The following is an 18,637-nucleotide window of genomic DNA, read 5'->3' as shown; positions in this document are numbered from 1 at the left end:
TGAGAAGTGAAAAGACGTGTGGATATTACTACTCTTCCGACAGATTGGGAAAAAAAAAAAAAAAAAAAAATTTGGTATATGTGGTCGTGCTATTATTATATAGGGGGTATAATGTTACACGGTTCCAACCCCTTTTATTTATTTATGTAGCCAGATAGCAGGTGTTTCTCCGTCATCTTCCGCCCGGGAATCTTGGCTCGATTACTGGAAGCTTCTCAGATTTGTGTGGGCATCTCTCTGCAGATAAGTTGCTTTGCTTCTGTGTTCTTGATCTTTGAAGAATGATGTTTCGTTTTCTGGAACTTGTTGCCTTGAATTTGTGCTGATTTGAGTAGTTTTTTGTTGGTGGGTTTTGGATAAATTTGTTATTCAGTTGGTAAAAATTTGTGCTTGGTGTTGGATTTTAGGAAATGGGTTTCTGTTTGGTTATGGTGTTTGTGGGAATTGGACATGCATATACTTTCATGGTGTAAGACTGTAAGTAGCTTCAGGTAGTTGAATTGGGGGTTGAAAAAGCTCGAAAAGCTTAAAAATTGATAAGGAAGATGATTGATTTTTACCTCTGAGTGCTTGAGGCGTGTGAATAGATGTAGAATATGATTTTAGGATGAAGAAGTTGTTGTTGTGATTGTTGTTAATAGTGAGGATTGAGGAATGGAAGGGAATTTATCACAAGGAGGAGGAGGTATGGTTCCGGGTGGGGCTTCGTTTGGTGGGCTTGATTTGCAAGGATCAATGAGGGGTCATCACCAAACCCAACACCCACACACCATACATCATCACCTTCCTCATCCTCATCAAGGGTCGTTGGTCCACCCATCAATTCCCGAAGGTTTTCCGCTCAAAATGGGAACCATGCATCACTGTGATCAAACCATTTCGATGGTGGATTACAATAAGGGGGAGAGAGGCAAGAACTCGGCAAGTGATGAGGATGAGCCGAGTTATGCGGAAGATGGTGCTGATGGTCACCCTGAAGCTAGTAAAGGGAAGAAGGGGTCGCCATGGCAGCGTGTGAAGTGGACTGATCAGATGGTGAAGCTTCTGATTACTGCTGTGTCATATATAGGCGAGGATACAGGTTCAGATTGCGGTAGCGGGGGAAGAAGGAAATATTCTGTTGTACAGAAGAAGGGAAAGTGGAAATCTGTTTCCAAGGTCATGGCAGAAAGAAGTTATCATGTTTCTCCGCAGCAGTGTGAGGATAAATTCAATGACCTTAACAAAAGGTATAAGAAACTTAACGATATGCTCGGGAGGGGCACTTCTTGCCAGGTTGTTGAGAACCCTGCACTTTTGGATGTGATAGATTACCTGACAGAGAAAGAAAAAGACGATGTTAGGAAAATATTAAGCTCGAAGCACTTGTTTTATGAGGAGATGTGTTCTTATCATAATGGAAATCGTTTGCATCTTCCTCACGATCCAGCCCTGCAGAAATCTTTACAAAGGGCGCTTAAAAGAGATGATCCTGACAATGATGATCTGAGAAGGCACCACCATGATGATCTTGATGAAGATGATCAAGATATGGAAAATGACGAGCATGACGACTTTGAGGAAAATAATGCTTTACGTGGAGATAACAGGGGAATATACATTTCAGAGGACTCTGTAAAGAGGTTGAGACAAGGCCAGGGCCGTGAAGATTTTAACTTTGGGAGTTCTTTGAATTCCCAAGACAGTAACAAAAGTTCTTATTCTCACCCCCAAATTCTTCCCCAACCTGATATGAATCAAGTTTTACCTGATGGTACAAAAGCTGTTTGGTTACAGAAGCAGTGGGTTGAATCGCGTTCATTTCAGTTAGAAGAACAGAAGCTACAAATTCAAGTTGAGATGTTAGAATTGGAGAAGCAACGTTTGAAGTGGCAAAGATTTAGCAAGAAAAGGGACCATGAACTGGAAAAGCTGAGGTTGGAAAATGAGAGGATGAAACTTGAGAATGAGCGTATGATATTAGAATTGAAACAGAAGGAAATGGGTGCTGGATTTAGTTAAGTGTCTCTTCTGATCAGTATTTATTGCAGTAGTGGGACATCTAGGCAATGTTGATTCTCTCAAATTCGGTAAGCTGCAGTGGGTTCAAGTATCACATATTGTTCGGGGGAGCTTTCTTGGAACGACTCTACCTGGATGTACTCTCTAAAACTTATGATTTTGGCAATATCAATGTCTAGTTTTCAGTATTTTGCATATGGTAAAATGGTAATTTCATATGGTTGAAACCTTTTATTGAAAACTGTATGAACAATGTCTTAATAGCTTATTGTATTCTGGTGCTTTCCGTATTTCATCAGCTTTTTATCTCTGGTATTATTGTTTGGTTTTCTCAAATGAATGTTGGCATTCATTTCCTTGTCTTTTTTACTTTTGATCTTCCATATTTTACCGGCAGCTTACAAATATTGTTATTCAATGTTACAGTTATTGTTCTTGTTTTTTTTTGTGTTCAAAAGAATTTGTTCTAGTGATTTACATGATTTTAGGTCTATGTCCCTATGTCCCAAGTAATATTATTTTCTCTATAATAACCAAAAAGAGTAGGTTTGTAATTAGGAAGTCCACAGGAGCAGGTTCTGCAGTCCATCCTGTACCCTCGATAAATATGTATGTCATGTACAATGCTAGAAACAACTGCTACCGCAAGCTTTGTTTTCCTCATGCATGTTCATATTACTGCATGCTATAGATACGCTAGCCCATCCTTAGATTTAAGGTCAAGGATTATGAGTTTCTGGCTTAAAGCTGTTGTATTTTTCTTGTCACTTCAAGTTGTAGTCTGTGAAACTCGTGCTAATCTAGAACTGTGTTAGTTATTCTGAATCTCGGACGGGAAAGCTTCAATTAAACATTATAAGTCGTGTAGGTCTCTTTTATTCTCTTTGTGGAGCAATATTTTGAAAAACTAGTATTGAGACTAGCCTAGGCGGTTTTTTGGGTGGGGATAACAAGAAAACGCCTCTGCCCCAGCGGGAGTGGGCTATAGACTAGCCTAGGCGTTTGGGAGGTGCGCCTAGGCGCCTGAGGCGTTGTCGAGGCCCCACCTGGGCGTTTGAATTTTTTTTATTTTTTTAAAATAGCTCAAACCCAAAAGATGTCGTTTTGTGCTGGGTTTTTATAAAGTTCATGTTAATTTTATGTTTCTAACTTAGTTTCTATTGGTTTATTATGACTTTATGATATGAATTAGAGAAATAATAATAATAGTCAAATATTTGATAGCTTGGCATGCTTGCTTCATTGTTTTACAAAGTATTACATTTTACAGGTGTGTGTATATATATATATATGTATATATATTTATTTATTTATTTATTATAATAATTTTAGGTACCTATTGTAGACATCGAAATTTCGGTGAAATGAATGTTAACCAATAATTAAAATTTCAACGCTTACGTGTCACATAAATTTTACATGTAGCGTGTGACTCAACGAAAAAATCGAAATAAATTGGAAAGATCATCAAATAGGACACGTGTCAATATCTGGCAGAAATGATTTATTTCATCTGATTATTTAAATCCAAAAATCAAGTCTTGGAATTCTATAAATAGGAGGCCAAGGCATTCATTTCGGAGGAAGGAAGGAGGGAAAGAAAGAAGGAAAGGAATTTACATCACACCAAAACCTTGAAGCCTCGAAACTCTAAAGCTCTCAAGCAAATCCCGAAGGATCAAGAAAACACTCTTCGTTCTTCGTCAAACCCTCATTCAAGGTCAAGCCCCAACGGCCCTTGAAGAACTTCCGCCGACTCAAGATCAAGCCCCGACGGCCCCTTGAAGAAAGTGTTCATCATCCGTTCGTCCTAAGATCAAGCCCCAACGGCCCTTTGGATCAACAACCTCAACAAATCCACACATCCAATCAGTCTTCAAGATTAGGCCCAAAAGCCCTTGAAGATCCGCTCATCCATCAACCCTCAAGATCAAGCCCCGACGACCCCTTGAAGAAATCCATACACCCAGTCTTCAAGATCAAGCTCAAAAGCCCTCGAAGATCCGTTCATCAACTGTTCATCCCTAGATCAAGCCCCGATGGCCCTTTGGATCAACAGCTCATCCACAAACCTACACCCTACGAAGATAGAATCAGAGGATCAAATTACAAAGAGATTGTAACCCCAAAATCATTAAACATAAAATATATTTTGTACACGTATTCTTGTCTCTTGTGTTTCAGGGATTTTTCGTGTTTACAAATTTGGCACGCCCAGTGGGACAGTCTCTACCTCTCATCTCTGTCTCCGTTCAAGATATTCAAGCACAGTCCATGGCTTCAAACAAAGAACAAGTCATGACTATCGGCACTACCTCCATTGAAAAACAGCTGGTTCAGATGAAGGAAACAATTGCAAGGCTGATAAAGACTGCAGAGGAGAAAAACTTGCAAACCGCCGGACTCATCAACCGTCTGGAGGCGTAACATGGTGTCATAGTGAAACCAAGCTCTCTTCCAACTAAGAGGACCGAAGAAGGCTTCAACCCAAATGCCTACGAACTCATGTCAAAGGTTGGGCATGACTTTGCTTCCTCTTCAAATCTTGGAAAGAAGGTTTCAAACACCGTCAACGACAAAGATCGCGACCTCACCGAGACTCAAAAGAAGTTGAAGGAGCATGATTATGGAGTTGACAACAACAAAGCTGGACTTGGCTTCACACCAAATACACCTGTGAAGATTTCAAGCAAAGCGAAGAAAGCTAGCGTTCAACACATCAGCGTGAGCATTGAACCAGACCAAGAAGAGCCTAAACTCTCCCCTCGGACGTCGGTCTTCAATAGGATGAGCCATTCAAGCTCCAGAACTTCAGTGCTTAATCGCATTGGTGGTCAAGACCGAACCTCTGTCTTCAAGAGGCTTAACGCGCCGACATCCCAAAGCTCTGTTTTTGAAAGGTTGTTAAAGCCTAAGAAACAAAGCAACACAGCTATCTCTCCTCTGCGACGATCAGCTTCAGAAAGATTTGAAGATGATGGTAAGCCTTTTGGAAAGAGGAAGACAACACCAAAGGAAGAAAAGCTCGATGGGTTAGGAGAAAAAGACGACGCTCGAAGCTTGATTCCTTCAAGGATGAAGCGCCAAGCAATCCTAGAGGTCGACACAAAAGGACCACTGAAGGTAAGGAGGCACATCATCATCCACACTGGCAAATCTTCATGCCAACAAACCCAAGAGAACGGCACTGAAGAGGAGATCCAAGATGTTTTCTACATCACGGTTCAAGAAGGTAAAGAAGACGAAAGCCCGAGGAAATACTCAGAGTCCCTACTCTCCGACGCTGACTCGAGCGGCAGTACAACCATGCAAGTCATGACCACTGGAGCAACTTCAATCGAGGAGCAGCTAGCTCAGATGAATGAAGCAATCGCAAAGCTCACACGGACTGTGGAAGAGAAGGACTTGCAGATTGCCGCACTTGTCAACCAACTAGATGCGCTGCCCGACGTGAAAGTCGACCCAAATATTGGCCTATTAAAGAAAGAAGACGACGAAGAAGAGGAGCCACCAGCGGAGAAAGTTGAAGAGAAGCCGAAGCTAGACCAAGCAACGGCATTCATGGGATCTCTCTCTATCCAGCAGCTACAGGAGATGATCGCAAGCACTGTCAAGACACAATACGAAGGAAGCTCGCATGACTCCGTACTGTACTCAAAGCCTTACTCCAAGAAGATTGATGCTTTGAAGATGCCAAGGGGTTATCAGCCCCCAAAATTCATGCAGTTCGATGGAAAAGGCAACCCGAAGCAACATGTCGCCCATTTCATTGAAACTTGCAACAATGCTGGGACAGAGGGAGACTACCTCGTCAAACAGTTCGTGCGTTCGCTGAAAAGTAACGCTTTTGACTGGTACACTGACCTCGAACCTGAGTCTATCAACAGTTGGGACCAGCTAGAAAGGGAATTCCTCAACCGTTTCTACAGCACTCGTCGTACTGTAAGCATGCTAGAGCTGACTAGTACGAAACAGTGGAAAGATGAACCTGTCGTCGACTACATAAATAGATGGCGTTCATTAAGCCTGGATTGCAAAGATCGACTTTCTGAAACCTCCGCCATTGAGATGTGCGTTCAAGGCATGCAGTGGGGACTACACTACATCCTTCAAGGCATCAAACCACGAACATTTGAGGAGTTAGCCACCCGCGCCCATGATATGGAGTTAAGCATCACCCGTCATGGGAAGAAAGAACAGATCGCCGACTACAAGAATGACCAAGTTTTGGGGCCAAAGGTGGATAAGGCTGCGTGGAAACCCACCAAGGAAGCAATGACGGTCAACACAACTCCAGTCAAAATCCATACACGAAGCAAGGCAATTCAAACCGAAGCTTTTCGTGATCAAGAGATACGTAAACGCACTTTGAAGGAGCTTGAGGAGAAAACTTATCCATTCCCCGACTCTGACGTGGTTGCCATGTTGAAAGACTTGCTTGACAAAAAGGTGATTGATCTACCTGAGTGCAGACGGCCGGAAGAGATAAACCGTACTGACAATCCAAGGTACTGCAAATTCCACCGCTTCATTGGTCATCCGACGGAAAAATGCTTTGTGCTAAAAGATCTCATCATGAAGTTGGCTCAGAAAGGGATCATTGAGCTAGATCTTAATGATGTGGTGAAGTCAAACTATATCACCGCCACTTCTGGCTCTTTGAACTCAAAATCTTCACCTCAACCGCTGGGGGCATGCTCCAAAACCATGTCAGTCAAGTCAAGTGAAGTTGAAGGATGGACTTATGTCACTCCAAAGAAAATGCACAAGAAACATAGGTCTCCTCCACAAGTTCACCAATCGGAAAGGGGGCAAAGCAGCTACCGTCAACCTTCAAAGCTACATGAAAGTGTTGAGGATGATGAAGTTATGACACAAAGATCGTCCGTTGCCATCACGATGCGCGATTTCTTCCCCAAAGACTTCTTCAATCACTCAGTCAAGACTCCTTGCTATGAAGATTGCAAGGAATGCCTCTCTAAGATCGCTTGACAACAACAACCAAAAGCTCCTCGTTCGCACGAGCCTAAAAGGCGACAACAAACGCTCCTTGCCTGCATGAGCTGAAACTGCAAACGGCACCAAACGCTCCTGGCCCACAAGAGCATAAACTGTGTACGGCAAAATCATCATCAAAACCATCACTCATTTGAACTACGTTATGACTTGATCTCTTCTTTGGAAGAGTACGTAGGCAACTTGAAACTTCAAAACTTCAAGTACAGTCACATCAAAATAAATAAATAAATGTTTCATTAAAGAAAGTCAATTTTATTACAAAAGAAAAGAAAAGAAAAAAAAAATACATATGTTACTATGTATTAGAAAAAAAAAATATATATATTCTCTATCAAAAAAAAAAAAAAAAAAAAAAAAAAAAAAAAAAAGTTTCTTCAAAAGAAAAAAAAAATAATATATATATATATATATATATATATATATATATATAAATTCCTTATATACAGTAGCAGCCCCAGGCTTAGCAGATGGACCTCAAGGCCCTAGACAAAACGGACGGTGCAGACCCTCGTTGAAGCCCAAATCCGGGCCCAGGCACAGCTTCGACAGCTCCGCTCGCTTCTTGGCTTCCGTTTCTGCACCTCATCTTCTGCATCTCCGCACACGCCAAGAAGAACAGCCTCCTCCTCTGCCCCGTCTGCAGCACTGCCTGGAAGGAACTGCCGTTAATCTCCGTCAACAAACCACAAACCCAGCAGCAACCGCTGCCAATTTCATTGCCCAAGAAGCAGCAAAGCTTCATCCAAGAGTCGCTGGTCAACCTAGCCAGATCGCGGGGCATCGATCTCGTTCGGATCGACGCTGAGCGCTCGCTGGCAGATCAGGGGCCGTTCGACTGCGTGCTGCACAAGCTCTACGGAGACGATTGGAAGCGGGAGCTGGCGGAGTTCAGGGTCAAGAACCCCGACGGTGTTATAATCGACGCGCCAGAGGCAATCGAGCGCCTACACAATCGGATTTCCATGTTACAGGTGGTTTTGGAGCTGAGAATCGAGCACGAGAGCGACACGTTTGGGATTCCAAAGCAGATTGTAATATACGACAAGGAAACGCTGTTTGATCGCCAGGCGTGGGAGGGTCTAAAGTTTCCGGTAATCGCGAAGCCACTGGTGGCCGACGGCAGCGCCAAGTCGCACAAAATGGCGCTGGTTTTCAACCACGATGGTCTCGACAACCTCACACCCAATTGTGCTTCAAGAGTTTGTGAACCATGGCGGCGTCATCTTTAAGATGCAGTGGCAGGAGGGTTTCCGAGAAGCAGGGGAATCTGCGTGCTGCTCTGTGAAAAAAAAAAGGACCTGGTACTACCATGGAGTTTGCTGTTGCACTGCTCGAGCAATTGTATGGGAAAGAAAAAGCTGATGAAGTTTCTGGGCCACTGGTGATGCGGTCCAACCATAGGGATGAATATGTCATAACTGAGCTAAACACAGTTGAGTGGACTGCCAGTGATTCCCCTAAGATTCTTGTACCCAAAGCTGTTGCAGCATCAGGTGCAAGAACATTGGTTCACCGTCGTTATGTGTGCACTCGAGTACAAGAACTCCGTGAAAATTGGAATGCCATCCAAAGTGGTTCATTGAGCTTCTCTTCGAGTTCAATTAAATCTGGCTGCATTAGTAGTCAAAAGCCTGAAAATGGTGTGGTACTCCATGAAAGATCAGGCTAGACACAGTCCTCAGCTTCCACAAGTGGTCAACAACCGAGAAATCGAGACAGTTGTGGCTTAAATGATATCGACAAAGCATGGAAAATGATGGAAATTGCAAAGTCAAGAATGGACGCTGGTAAAAAGTGCAGCGGCAGTTCCGTCAACACAACAAGTGATTCAAGAAAAACGAACTAATGTAAATCCTTGTTTTGGTACATCAAGTCGAGCGCAATCCTCATCTTCCGCAGGGTATTATCGACCAATAAATCAAGTTGGTTGTGGAACACGTGACATTAAGTCGAAACAGCACGTTCATACAAACACTGGCAGCAGCAGTGGCGTTCAGCACCCAAAACTTCTTTTTAGAATGTCAAGTGCTTCAAAAGAAGCAACAAATGTAACATCGAGTTTTGATATTTTGAGAAGCCAACAACTTGGAGCCTGCGATCGGAGAAGAAACCATCATCCTCCATGTTTGAACAAGTGGAGGAGAAGAACCCATCGTGCCCAGCGATGGTCCCGAAACCCGCCGATGATGCAAGGACGGTTTCGAACAAAACAACAGCAGTGACGGACGAACAAGCAGCAGCCTTTCCTTCTTTGCATAACGCTGCAGCAACCGCCGACGTCAGGCAGAAGCCCAAACAGAGACAGCAGCTGCGCCATGTCTTTGCCGTCATCAACACCCTGCAACTTGTGATGTCCAACGGAGATTTCACCAAAACACAGCAGCAAACCGTGTTCCCACAGCTTCCTGCAGCCTCTTGGGTGTCTAAAGAAGTTTTTCGACATCTCTCTTTCTCTTTTCAGAGATGCAATGGAGAAGAAGCCATCACTCTGCACGTTTAAACAAGTAGGGAAGAGGAACCCAACATGCCCAGCTATGGTCCCAAACTTCTGTGCCATGGTCGTCTTCAAAAGCTTTTTGGTGTTCTTCATTGAGACAGAAACCCGAAGAAAGCCCAGCCAAAGAAGAATGGGCGCTAGTGGTTGCTGACCAAGTTTCATTCGAATTCCAGTTTAATTTAGGAATTGATAATAAAAAAATAAAAAAATAAAAAATAAAAATTCTTTCCTTCTGCAGCATCTCAGCCTGCGGCATATGGACAAGGATTTCTGATCCACTAACTACCTCAAGCTCCTCACTCCGGCCACCGTGGTCGAAATCGGTGAAGAACTTCAGTGACCGCTGTCAAACGACTAGCCGATCGTGAAGCTCGACGCTTTGCACTACTTCAAGCTCTGGCTGCTTCTGCACCTCCACCATGGCTGCTGCCTTTGAATGTGATTAACCAAAATCAAAGTTTGTCAACTCACACCCAAAGATTTCATCCGTCTGCTTGCCTCTGCTGCTGCCTTTGAATGTGATTGACAAAATCAAAGTTTGCCAACTCACACCCAAAGATCTCCTCCGTCTTCTCTCGGACTCGGCCTGGGTTTTCACCCACAAACCTAGCCTTGCAGAGCACCATATTTATAAAAAAAAAAAAACAAAAAAAAAAAAAAAAAAAAAAAAAACATTTTCCTGTTTTTCCTCCCCAAAACAAGGAAATATGTTTCTCCCTTTCTTCCTTTATAATTCCCTTTCTTTCTTTATAATTTTTTATAGCCAAAAGCATTTGCAAATTGTTGTCTAGCTGAAAGCATAGCCAAGTTGGCCACTTTCCAACATTAAAAAAAAAAAAAAAAAAAAAAAAAAAAAAAACCAACGGATGTTGAAGAAAAAAAAAAAACAAAAACATTTTCTTGTTTTTCCTCCCCAAAACAAGGAAACATGTTTCTCCTTTTCTTCCTTTATAATTTTTTATAGCCAAAAGCATTTGCAAATTGTTGTCTAGCTGAAAGCATAGCCAAGTTGGCCACTTTCCAACATTAAAAAAAAAAAAAAAAAAAAAAAAAAAAAAAATTCTTAGTGATGTATATGTTTTATTTGTATTTAACACAATACACTGATTAAAAAAAAAAGCATGTCCATTAATCTCCAAGAAATTACAAGTGTGTACAAATAAAATAAAATTAAAAAATAATAATAATAAAAAAAAAGATGGAGCTTTCACAAAGGTTGTTCACGTGAAGCCCCATTACTTGGCAAAACTCTCGGAGCGGGAGGCATCGGAGCAGGAGGCATCGGAGCGGAAGGCATCGGAGCTAGAGCATTCCAGGCCTCAATACTTGGCCAAACGCTGGAAGACCCAGGAAAAATATGCCTCTGGAGGAAAGACGAAAACCTTTGACGGTCACTTTGAATCCGACCTTCAGACTCTTGCAGCTCATCAAGCTTCCTCTTCATGCCCGACGAATAGTTATTTGCAAGCACGTGCAAACTTCTATTCTCGTACTTCAGCTGCTTGATCTCTTGCTTGAGACTTTCCACTTCTGCCATCAACGATTCAACCTGACGGGAGCGAGCAAGTAGGCGTTGGCCCATGTTGGACACAGAGCCTGCGCACTGAACACTGAGAGCGAGGGACTCTTGAACGGCTAACTCATCGGACCGTCCTGACAGCAGCCTACTATCTTTCGGAGTGAGGAGGTTCCTAGCTACTATTGTAGCTGTTGTGGCATCCTGCATCACAGAGTCTTCACCTGAAAGAGGACCGTTAGAAGATAAAAAAGAAGGGCGCCATACATTACCTTGAAGGGGTGCAACCGGATCGCTGCCGAGACTCAAATCTAAGCAAAGGTTCGTTGAGTTTGCCATTTTTCAAAGGTGTTCAAAGTGAAGGGTGGACGGAGTTAATTCTCAAAGGGCCGGAGACGATTTTCACAAATGGGAAATCTCCAGAGTGTGTATGTTGGAGTGATCGATACCTCTGTAAAAAGCCAAGCGACGCGACCACCGATTCAAAAAATCCGGATTTTCCTGCGTGAAGTTCGGCGACGCGTTCGCAGCTTTTCAGAAAACGCGTTCAACTTTGTCAAAAAGATATCTGACAAAGTCGAAAACACGTGGATGCCATCATCGCGACTACACGTCTTTAACCGACAAGCGCAAAGTTCGGCAACGCTTTCTCTGCTTTTCAGAAAACGCGTGCAACTTTGTCAAAAGTGGCGCTCGTTCAGAAATCGAAGAGGCGTCGCTCAGAAATCGAAGAGGCGTCGTTCAGATATCGAAGAGACGTTTGTCGACAAGGGTAAAAGAACAAGACCAACACTTGCTATTAAGAAATCCCTATATACGTCGACCTTCATCTTTTATGGCAAGGCAGACCTGAAGAAAATGCCTAACTCTTCCTCACCTCTGAGGGTGCACTCCCAGCAAAGCCTCTCGAAATACACAACTCTTCTTCTTCCTTTGAGAAAACCTATTCAACCTTTGAAGATACCAGATGCCTGGAGTACAGATGACCCAGGAGGAAACGATAGATTGAAGCATGTGCTGATTCATTCACCGCTTCTTCAAAAGCAAAGGTATCTCATATCATCAAGGGCGAAAGCATAGGTATCTCATATCATGCTTTTTCCCTATCTTTTCCTTTGCCCTTGTTCTCACCTGCCAAGACAAGGACAGAGGAAGCAATATGTCAGAACCTCCACTCAAACCAGTTGCCACCAAGGAGTGAAGCACCATTTAAATGCAAAGGTTGCATTCAACTCCTGCATCGGAGGACAAATACTACAAGAGAAAATGTTAAACCTGCATAAGGAAATACCACTTCTGCAAAGGGGAGCAAGTAAGGCAAGTGAAAATGATACATCGAAGCATGTGGAGACAAGCACAACAAATATATGTGCTGATTCATTCGCTGCTTCCTCGAAAGCAAAGGTATCTCATATCATGTTTTTTCCCTGTCTTTTCCTTTGTCTTTGTTATTACTCGCATGGCAAAGTAAAAGAGAGCAGTCAGCGGCACCTGGAGTCAGTCTTCCGATCTGGAACCGACTACCTGGAATCTATTCCTGATTGCTTACCTAGTATTGCTCTCGAGTAGTCATCTTCAACGGTTGATACACTGCCAGAGAAGGGACAAGGAAACTTCAATCTTTCCAACCCTCTTCAATACGAATTGGAAAGATTGAACAAAGAAACAGGTCAGCACCTCCACCTCGTACTTGCCTGCCATATCCTGAAAACCGCTCGTAGACCTTCGGGGGGTGGCCAGAAGAATCCTGCTACCCAGTTCAAGAGTAGCACAAAGGAAAATCAACGAGCGGAGGTGGCCAGAAGAATCCTCCAGCCCAGTTCAAGATCAAGCCTCAATGGCCCTTGAAGAAATCACAAGTCCGATTCAAAATCAAGTGTTCACCACCCTTGAATCAAATTCAACTCCAGATAAAAGGAGTAAGTTCAGACCTTCGGAGGAGACCAAAAGAATCTTCCAGCCCAGTTCAAGATTAAGCTTGTGGAAAATCAACGATTGGAGGAAACCAGAAAATCTTCCAGTCGAACTCAAGATCAAGCCTCGATGGCCCTTGAAGAAATTTCCAGCTCAATTCAAGATCAAGCCCCGACGGCCCTTGGATCGACATCTACATTAAGGAACTTCAAAACGCATCTCATACACGTGACAAGCACATGTCAACGACGCGCCTTGAAGTGGGGGCATTTGTAGACATCGAAATTTCGGTGAAATGAATGTTAACCAATAATTAAAATTTCAACGCTTACGTGTCACATAAATTTTACATGTAGCGTGTGACTCAACGAAAAAATCGAAATAAATTGGAAAGATCATCAAATAGGACACGTGTCAATATCTGGCAGAAATGATTTATTTCATCTGATTATTTAAATCCAAAAATCAAGTCTTGGAATTCTATAAATAGGAGGCCAAGGCATTCATTTCGGAGGAAGGAAGGAGGGAAAGAAAGAAGGAAAGGAATTTACATCACACCAAAACCTTGAAGCCTCGAAACTCTAAAGCTCTCAAGCAAATCCCGAAGGATCAAGAAAACACTCTTCGTTCTTCGTCAAACCCTCATTCAAGGTCAAGCCCCAACGGCCCTTGAAGAACTTCCGCCGACTCAAGATCAAGCCCCGACGGCCCCTTGAAGAAAGTGTTCATCATCCGTTCGTCCTAAGATCAAGCCCCAACGGCCCTTTGGATCAACAACCTCAACAAATCCACACATCCAATCAGTCTTCAAGATTAGGCCCAAAAGCCCTTGAAGATCCGCTCATCCATCAACCCTCAAGATCAAGCCCCGACGACCCCTTGAAGAAATCCATACACCCAGTCTTCAAGATCAAGCTCAAAAGCCCTCGAAGATCCGTTCATCAACTGTTCATCCCTAGATCAAGCCCCGATGGCCCTTTGGATCAACAGCTCATCCACAAACCTACACCCTACGAAGATAGAATCAGAGGATCAAATTACAAAGAGATTGTAACCCCAAAATCATTAAACATAAAATATATTTTGTACACGTATTCTTGTCTCTTGTGTTTCAGGGATTTTTCGTGTTTACACCTATCGCCTAGGCGAGGCTATCCATGAAAAGCTTTGGCTTCGCTTTTGCTTTTTAAAACATTGATTGTGGAGTCTACACTGCATGTTTTAGATGTTTGTCCACTCACTGTCCATACCACTTTATCAGCTTGCAGAACTGGATTCTTACAGTTAGTTTTCTTCCTGTTGATTTAGCCAGGAATTATTTTCTTCAGCTTCGCAATTTTTTGCATCATTTTTATTTGAGAATTTTGTAACTTTGACATCATAGTGAATGCAATAAAATTCCTGAAATCCAAGAGCTATAGATGGTTTATGTATGTAGGAATTAGATATACCAGAATGCTTCATATATGTGTGAGTTTTTGCAGGCTCTGGCCTCGCACAAGTATTCTTGTTTTTCTTCTGTAGAAATTGAAACTTACCTATATCCCATTTCCAAGAGTTTATCATGTCTAAAATGGCATGCAATATTTCATCTTCAAGTTTACGAGTTTATTTTTGAGACTGATATCACATATTACTTGTACAATGATAATCACAAGTAATTTGCATGTATAAACTATTTTTCTTATACTAGAATTTGGCAGTGTACTGTATAAACTATAAAGACTGGCTAGAATGTAATGTTTGGTCGTGATAAGAAACCTTCAGAAAATTATTACTAGAGGTTGAAGATTTGCTTATCAATAATATGCTGTTACTTCCGTCTTTACTTATCTTTCTGCATTGATCATTGTGTTAACAACTTAACCTGGAGATGCTCAAGACATAGTTTCTACTGAACTAAGAACTAAATCTGTGCTGATTACAGAGCGGTTGTAGCTGTGGGTTTTAGCCCATTATTGTGAGGAAGGATCTCATTCCCGTCAAGATCGCCCTGCCATTGTCCTGTCAAATAACTCATTGCTCATGTCAGGTGCGCTCCTCCTCCTGACTTTGTGACTCTCTTTGCTGGGCAGTGGTCAGTGCATGATTGGACTTGATGAGAAATGAAGAGATTCCTCACACCATGGAGGGGCGGGTATTGGTGTAGTCAAATTATAAATTGATACACTGTGCTTAGCAATGGTAGTTTAGCTCAAAATGTTTAAACTGTGATGGAAGAAAATGAGAACCTGAGATTAGCTTGTTTAATGTGAATTTTGAAGTGCTGTTGGTGCATGAAATAACCGAGGGACCTCTAATTGAGTTAATCGGTGATAGATATTGTACATTTTCTTGCAGACATGTAAACGTCGGGTCTTGTTTTGTAATTTCTATAGCACCTGAGTCAGCATATAACTTTCAATACATGATCTGAGGATTTGGTATATATCCTAATTTATGTTCCTTCGTTCTATTATATTTTGGTGACAAAGCCATGTTACCTTCCTTTGTGATGTTAGCCTACGGGTAATCGGGTACATTTGGTTGAAGTTGCTTTCTGTACTTGCCATTGCAATTGCCTCCATAACCAGTAACAGAGAAGTGAAATCTGTATCTGGCTGAAAAGAAATATTGGAGCTGATTTGTACATGACCTTTCCAACAAATATACCCTTTTATCAAGTGAGAGGTTGTGCAATACCTAATACGTATCAAGCAACCAGTAGTAAGAAATCATGGCACCTTCAATTGAAGTAATAGAATTTTGTTACCTGGATGATGTGGATAGGCTATGGTCTAAGACTACTAAGCTTGAAATTAGAGAATTAGGTTTACAAGAACTTTGTGGTGGCTATATGATACTCGCATACTGTGAATCGGTAACTTTTTAATGCAACAAAAATAGAGCCTTATCCCATTAAGTGGAGTCAGCTGAATGAATCCTAGAACGCTATTACGCTTGGTTTTGCGCCAAGTCGTATGTTAGCTCCAAATATTCCTCGTCTTTTCTTAAAGTCTCTGTCCAAGTCTTACTAGTTTTTCTCAACCCCTTTTGCCATGAGCCTCTATCATCTCATTTTCTAATTGGAGCATCTGAACGTCTTTGTTTTACATGTCCAAACCACCTTAACTGATTCTCTCTCATCTTATCTTCATTTGTGGGCACTCCTACTTTACCTCGGATATCCTCGTTCTTAATCTTGTCCTTTCTCGTGTGTACACGCATCCAACAAAGCATTCTCATCTCCACCACACTCATTTTTTTGCACGTGGTGATGCTTGACCGCCAAACATTTTGTGCCATAAAACATTGCTGGCCTTATTGCCTTCCTATAAAAAATTTCCTTGAGCTTTATTGGCATATGACGGTAGCACAATACACCCGATGTACTCTTCCACTTCATCCATCCAGCTTGTATTCTATGATTGAGATCTCCATTCGATTATCCGTTCTTTTGCAAGATAGATTGAAGGTGACAAATGCGTTCACTCTTTGGTACTTCCTGATCTCCAACCCTCACCCTTATCTCATTAGGACCTCCATTTCCACTGAATTTGCACTCCATATACTCTAGCGAAGACCTTTAGATTCCAACACTTCTTGCAAAAGGTTAAGCTTTACATTTACTCCCTCCCCCATTTCATCTATTAGAACTATACCATCTGCGAAAAGCATACACCAATTGGTAACTTTTGATTATATATGTTTCTTCATGTACTGTAGACGTGGATAACCTTTGGTGCCTTGAAGTTTATATGTCGAAAGTTAATGGTTTTGAGGTTCAGAATAGAATCTTGTTGTTAGAAACCGGTCAAAAAATTAAAAATTTCATTTCTTTTTCAGTTTCCAGATTCCATATTAGCATATACTCTGAAAAGAATTTTCAGTTGACCACGCCAAAGCTTGGAAGGGAAACAAGTGCTTACTTGGGGAAGGATGCAGTGTGTGCTGGACTCAGATGTATTGATACTTACGTAAGTTGCAATTCTTGGCCAGTTAGTCTCAGGTTTTAATAATCGCTGTGTACAATACTCCTGTTCAGTTATCCATCTTCCGGTATTTTCCATTAAATGTTAATATCAACATGCTTGACCTTCGTTTAGAGAATTAGATTGTCAGTCAGTGTTCAATATTTTTCACACCAGTGTAGGCTCATCTATTTGATATTTACATTGATCCACCTGACTTATACTTTTGTCCTGCTCAGTGGCTCTCTTACTTAGTTGTTGATATGTCTTTTTTTTTTTTGTAGAGAGTGCTAGAATCAATGACTCTATGTAACTAGTGCATCATACTTTGACGATTGAAAGCTCAAGAGAGATTGTTAGCTTCATTTAAGCAAAATCAAAATATAAAAGCTGTGTAATGGATGTAGATATATCTGATGCTGCTATGGGATATGTCAATATTTGTTGTAGTAATCGACTATGGAAGATCAATGTTTTACTCGGTTCATAAAGCTATCAGGGAATAGTGCGAAAGAAAGAATGTCTAACTTCTAAGTGCTTGCTATTATGATAAAGAGGAAACAAATCTTTGTAGGATTACAGCAGTTGATTGCATCAAGTATTCGTTTTCATTTTGTATATGGTCGAGTTCCTTGTTTTTGGTTTATTTGGCTAGTCTGGCTCAGAGAACAGTAGCTGTAGTTATGAAAATCCGTTAGTAGCGGTAAATGTGAATTGCGGAAACATTTCGTATGAAGTTTTGAGCTAGGCTTCTGCATAGTAGTCCTGAATAGGTTGCTTTCAAGGCGGATTGCTGCTGAATGTGTAAAATGTGCTTAGATTATAAAACGTCTGAACTGAACATGAATTAGTGTCGAATCTTCGCAACAACTTGTGTTGACAGTGATGGTGCAACCACTACTCCGCCTTATCAATCGGCCTGTCAACACAATAACAGGTATCCGTGGCTCAATCAGTGCCAATTCATTGAGAATTTATGTGCTGAGATGTTAGCCTATAAATTTAGTTCTTGTACGTCCCTAATATTTATTGACAGACATTGTTGCAAATGAGAGTAGGTTCTTTACTTTGTTACGATGGTTTTAACTAACCGGGACCTGCTTCGTACTTGCTTTCTCTCAGAAGTTGAAATTTAAATTTACTGCAATTTACCCAGTAGACACGCATTAAAGCTTAGCTATGGCCCCTTAGCCAGGTAAATGAAACAGAGACTCGTTATTGGAAAATTCATGGTGCAAGACCCCCTATATCGGCAAATATATGGTAGGAGAGGACGAGGAATCATCAAGTCTGTTGTTTACTGTATAGAATTCATTGATTTTCATTGCAGGAGCCAGGTGGGAGGGGTCCACAATTACTTGGAACAGAACTCTCTGGATGATGCTATCCACACACCCATTTTTACACTCGACTTACGGTCTATAAATTTCTGTCATTTCACTCTCTTCAATTCATTTGATCTGATGGTTAAAAATTGAGAGAGGTATGTGAAAAGTAAAAAAAGATGTGTGGATAGCACCGCCCTCCCTGAGGTTTGTGTATACATCTATTCTTCTTCAAGTAGGTGGATTTCAATTTTTGGATGATGCATATTCACTAGAAAAGTATAAAATTCTCTATCTAGTTCAATGCCTTGGATGGATTGAAAGTAACCAGATAATAGGGCCGACACATTTCAATTTATATATTCAATGGATTGTGGCAATTTTCTATTTTAAACTACTATAAATATATTATTCT

General features: G+C 41.6%; 1 protein-coding gene across 2 annotated transcripts; it reads left to right on the top strand.

The window, feature by feature from the left end:
- The first annotated feature begins 134 nt into the window (after nucleotides 1–134).
- LOC137726276 (uncharacterized) lies at nucleotides 135–17,078 on the top strand. Of its 2 annotated transcripts, XM_068465179.1 has the most exons (3): nucleotides 135–2,138; nucleotides 14,875–14,979; nucleotides 16,773–17,078. In XM_068465179.1, exon 1 carries the CDS (start codon nucleotides 655–657, stop codon nucleotides 1,999–2,001), a length of 1,347 nt encoding a protein of 448 aa, XP_068321280.1. In that variant the 5' UTR covers nucleotides 135–654; the 3' UTR covers nucleotides 2,002–2,138; nucleotides 14,875–14,979; nucleotides 16,773–17,078. The 2 variants fall into 2 exon arrangements, with proteins under 2 accessions (XP_068321280.1, XP_068321279.1); XM_068465178.1 differs by lacking the exon at nucleotides 16,773–17,078 and having other exon boundaries at nucleotides 14,875–16,747.
- Nucleotides 17,079–18,637: the final 1,559 nt, after the last annotated feature.

This window comes from Pyrus communis, chromosome 2 (genome assembly GCF_963583255.1).
Source record: "Pyrus communis chromosome 2, drPyrComm1.1, whole genome shotgun sequence".
NCBI classification, from domain to species: Eukaryota; Viridiplantae; Streptophyta; class Magnoliopsida; order Rosales; family Rosaceae; genus Pyrus; species Pyrus communis.
The sequence above is the reverse complement of the archived record's forward strand: the minus strand, read 5'-3'. Positions and strand labels throughout refer to the sequence as shown.

Bases quoted from the DNA above. Each gene is read 5' to 3' on its own strand.
- LOC137726276 (XM_068465179.1), top strand. From the start codon at position 655: ATGGAAGGGAATTTATCACAAGGAGGAGGAGGTATGGTTCCGGGTGGG.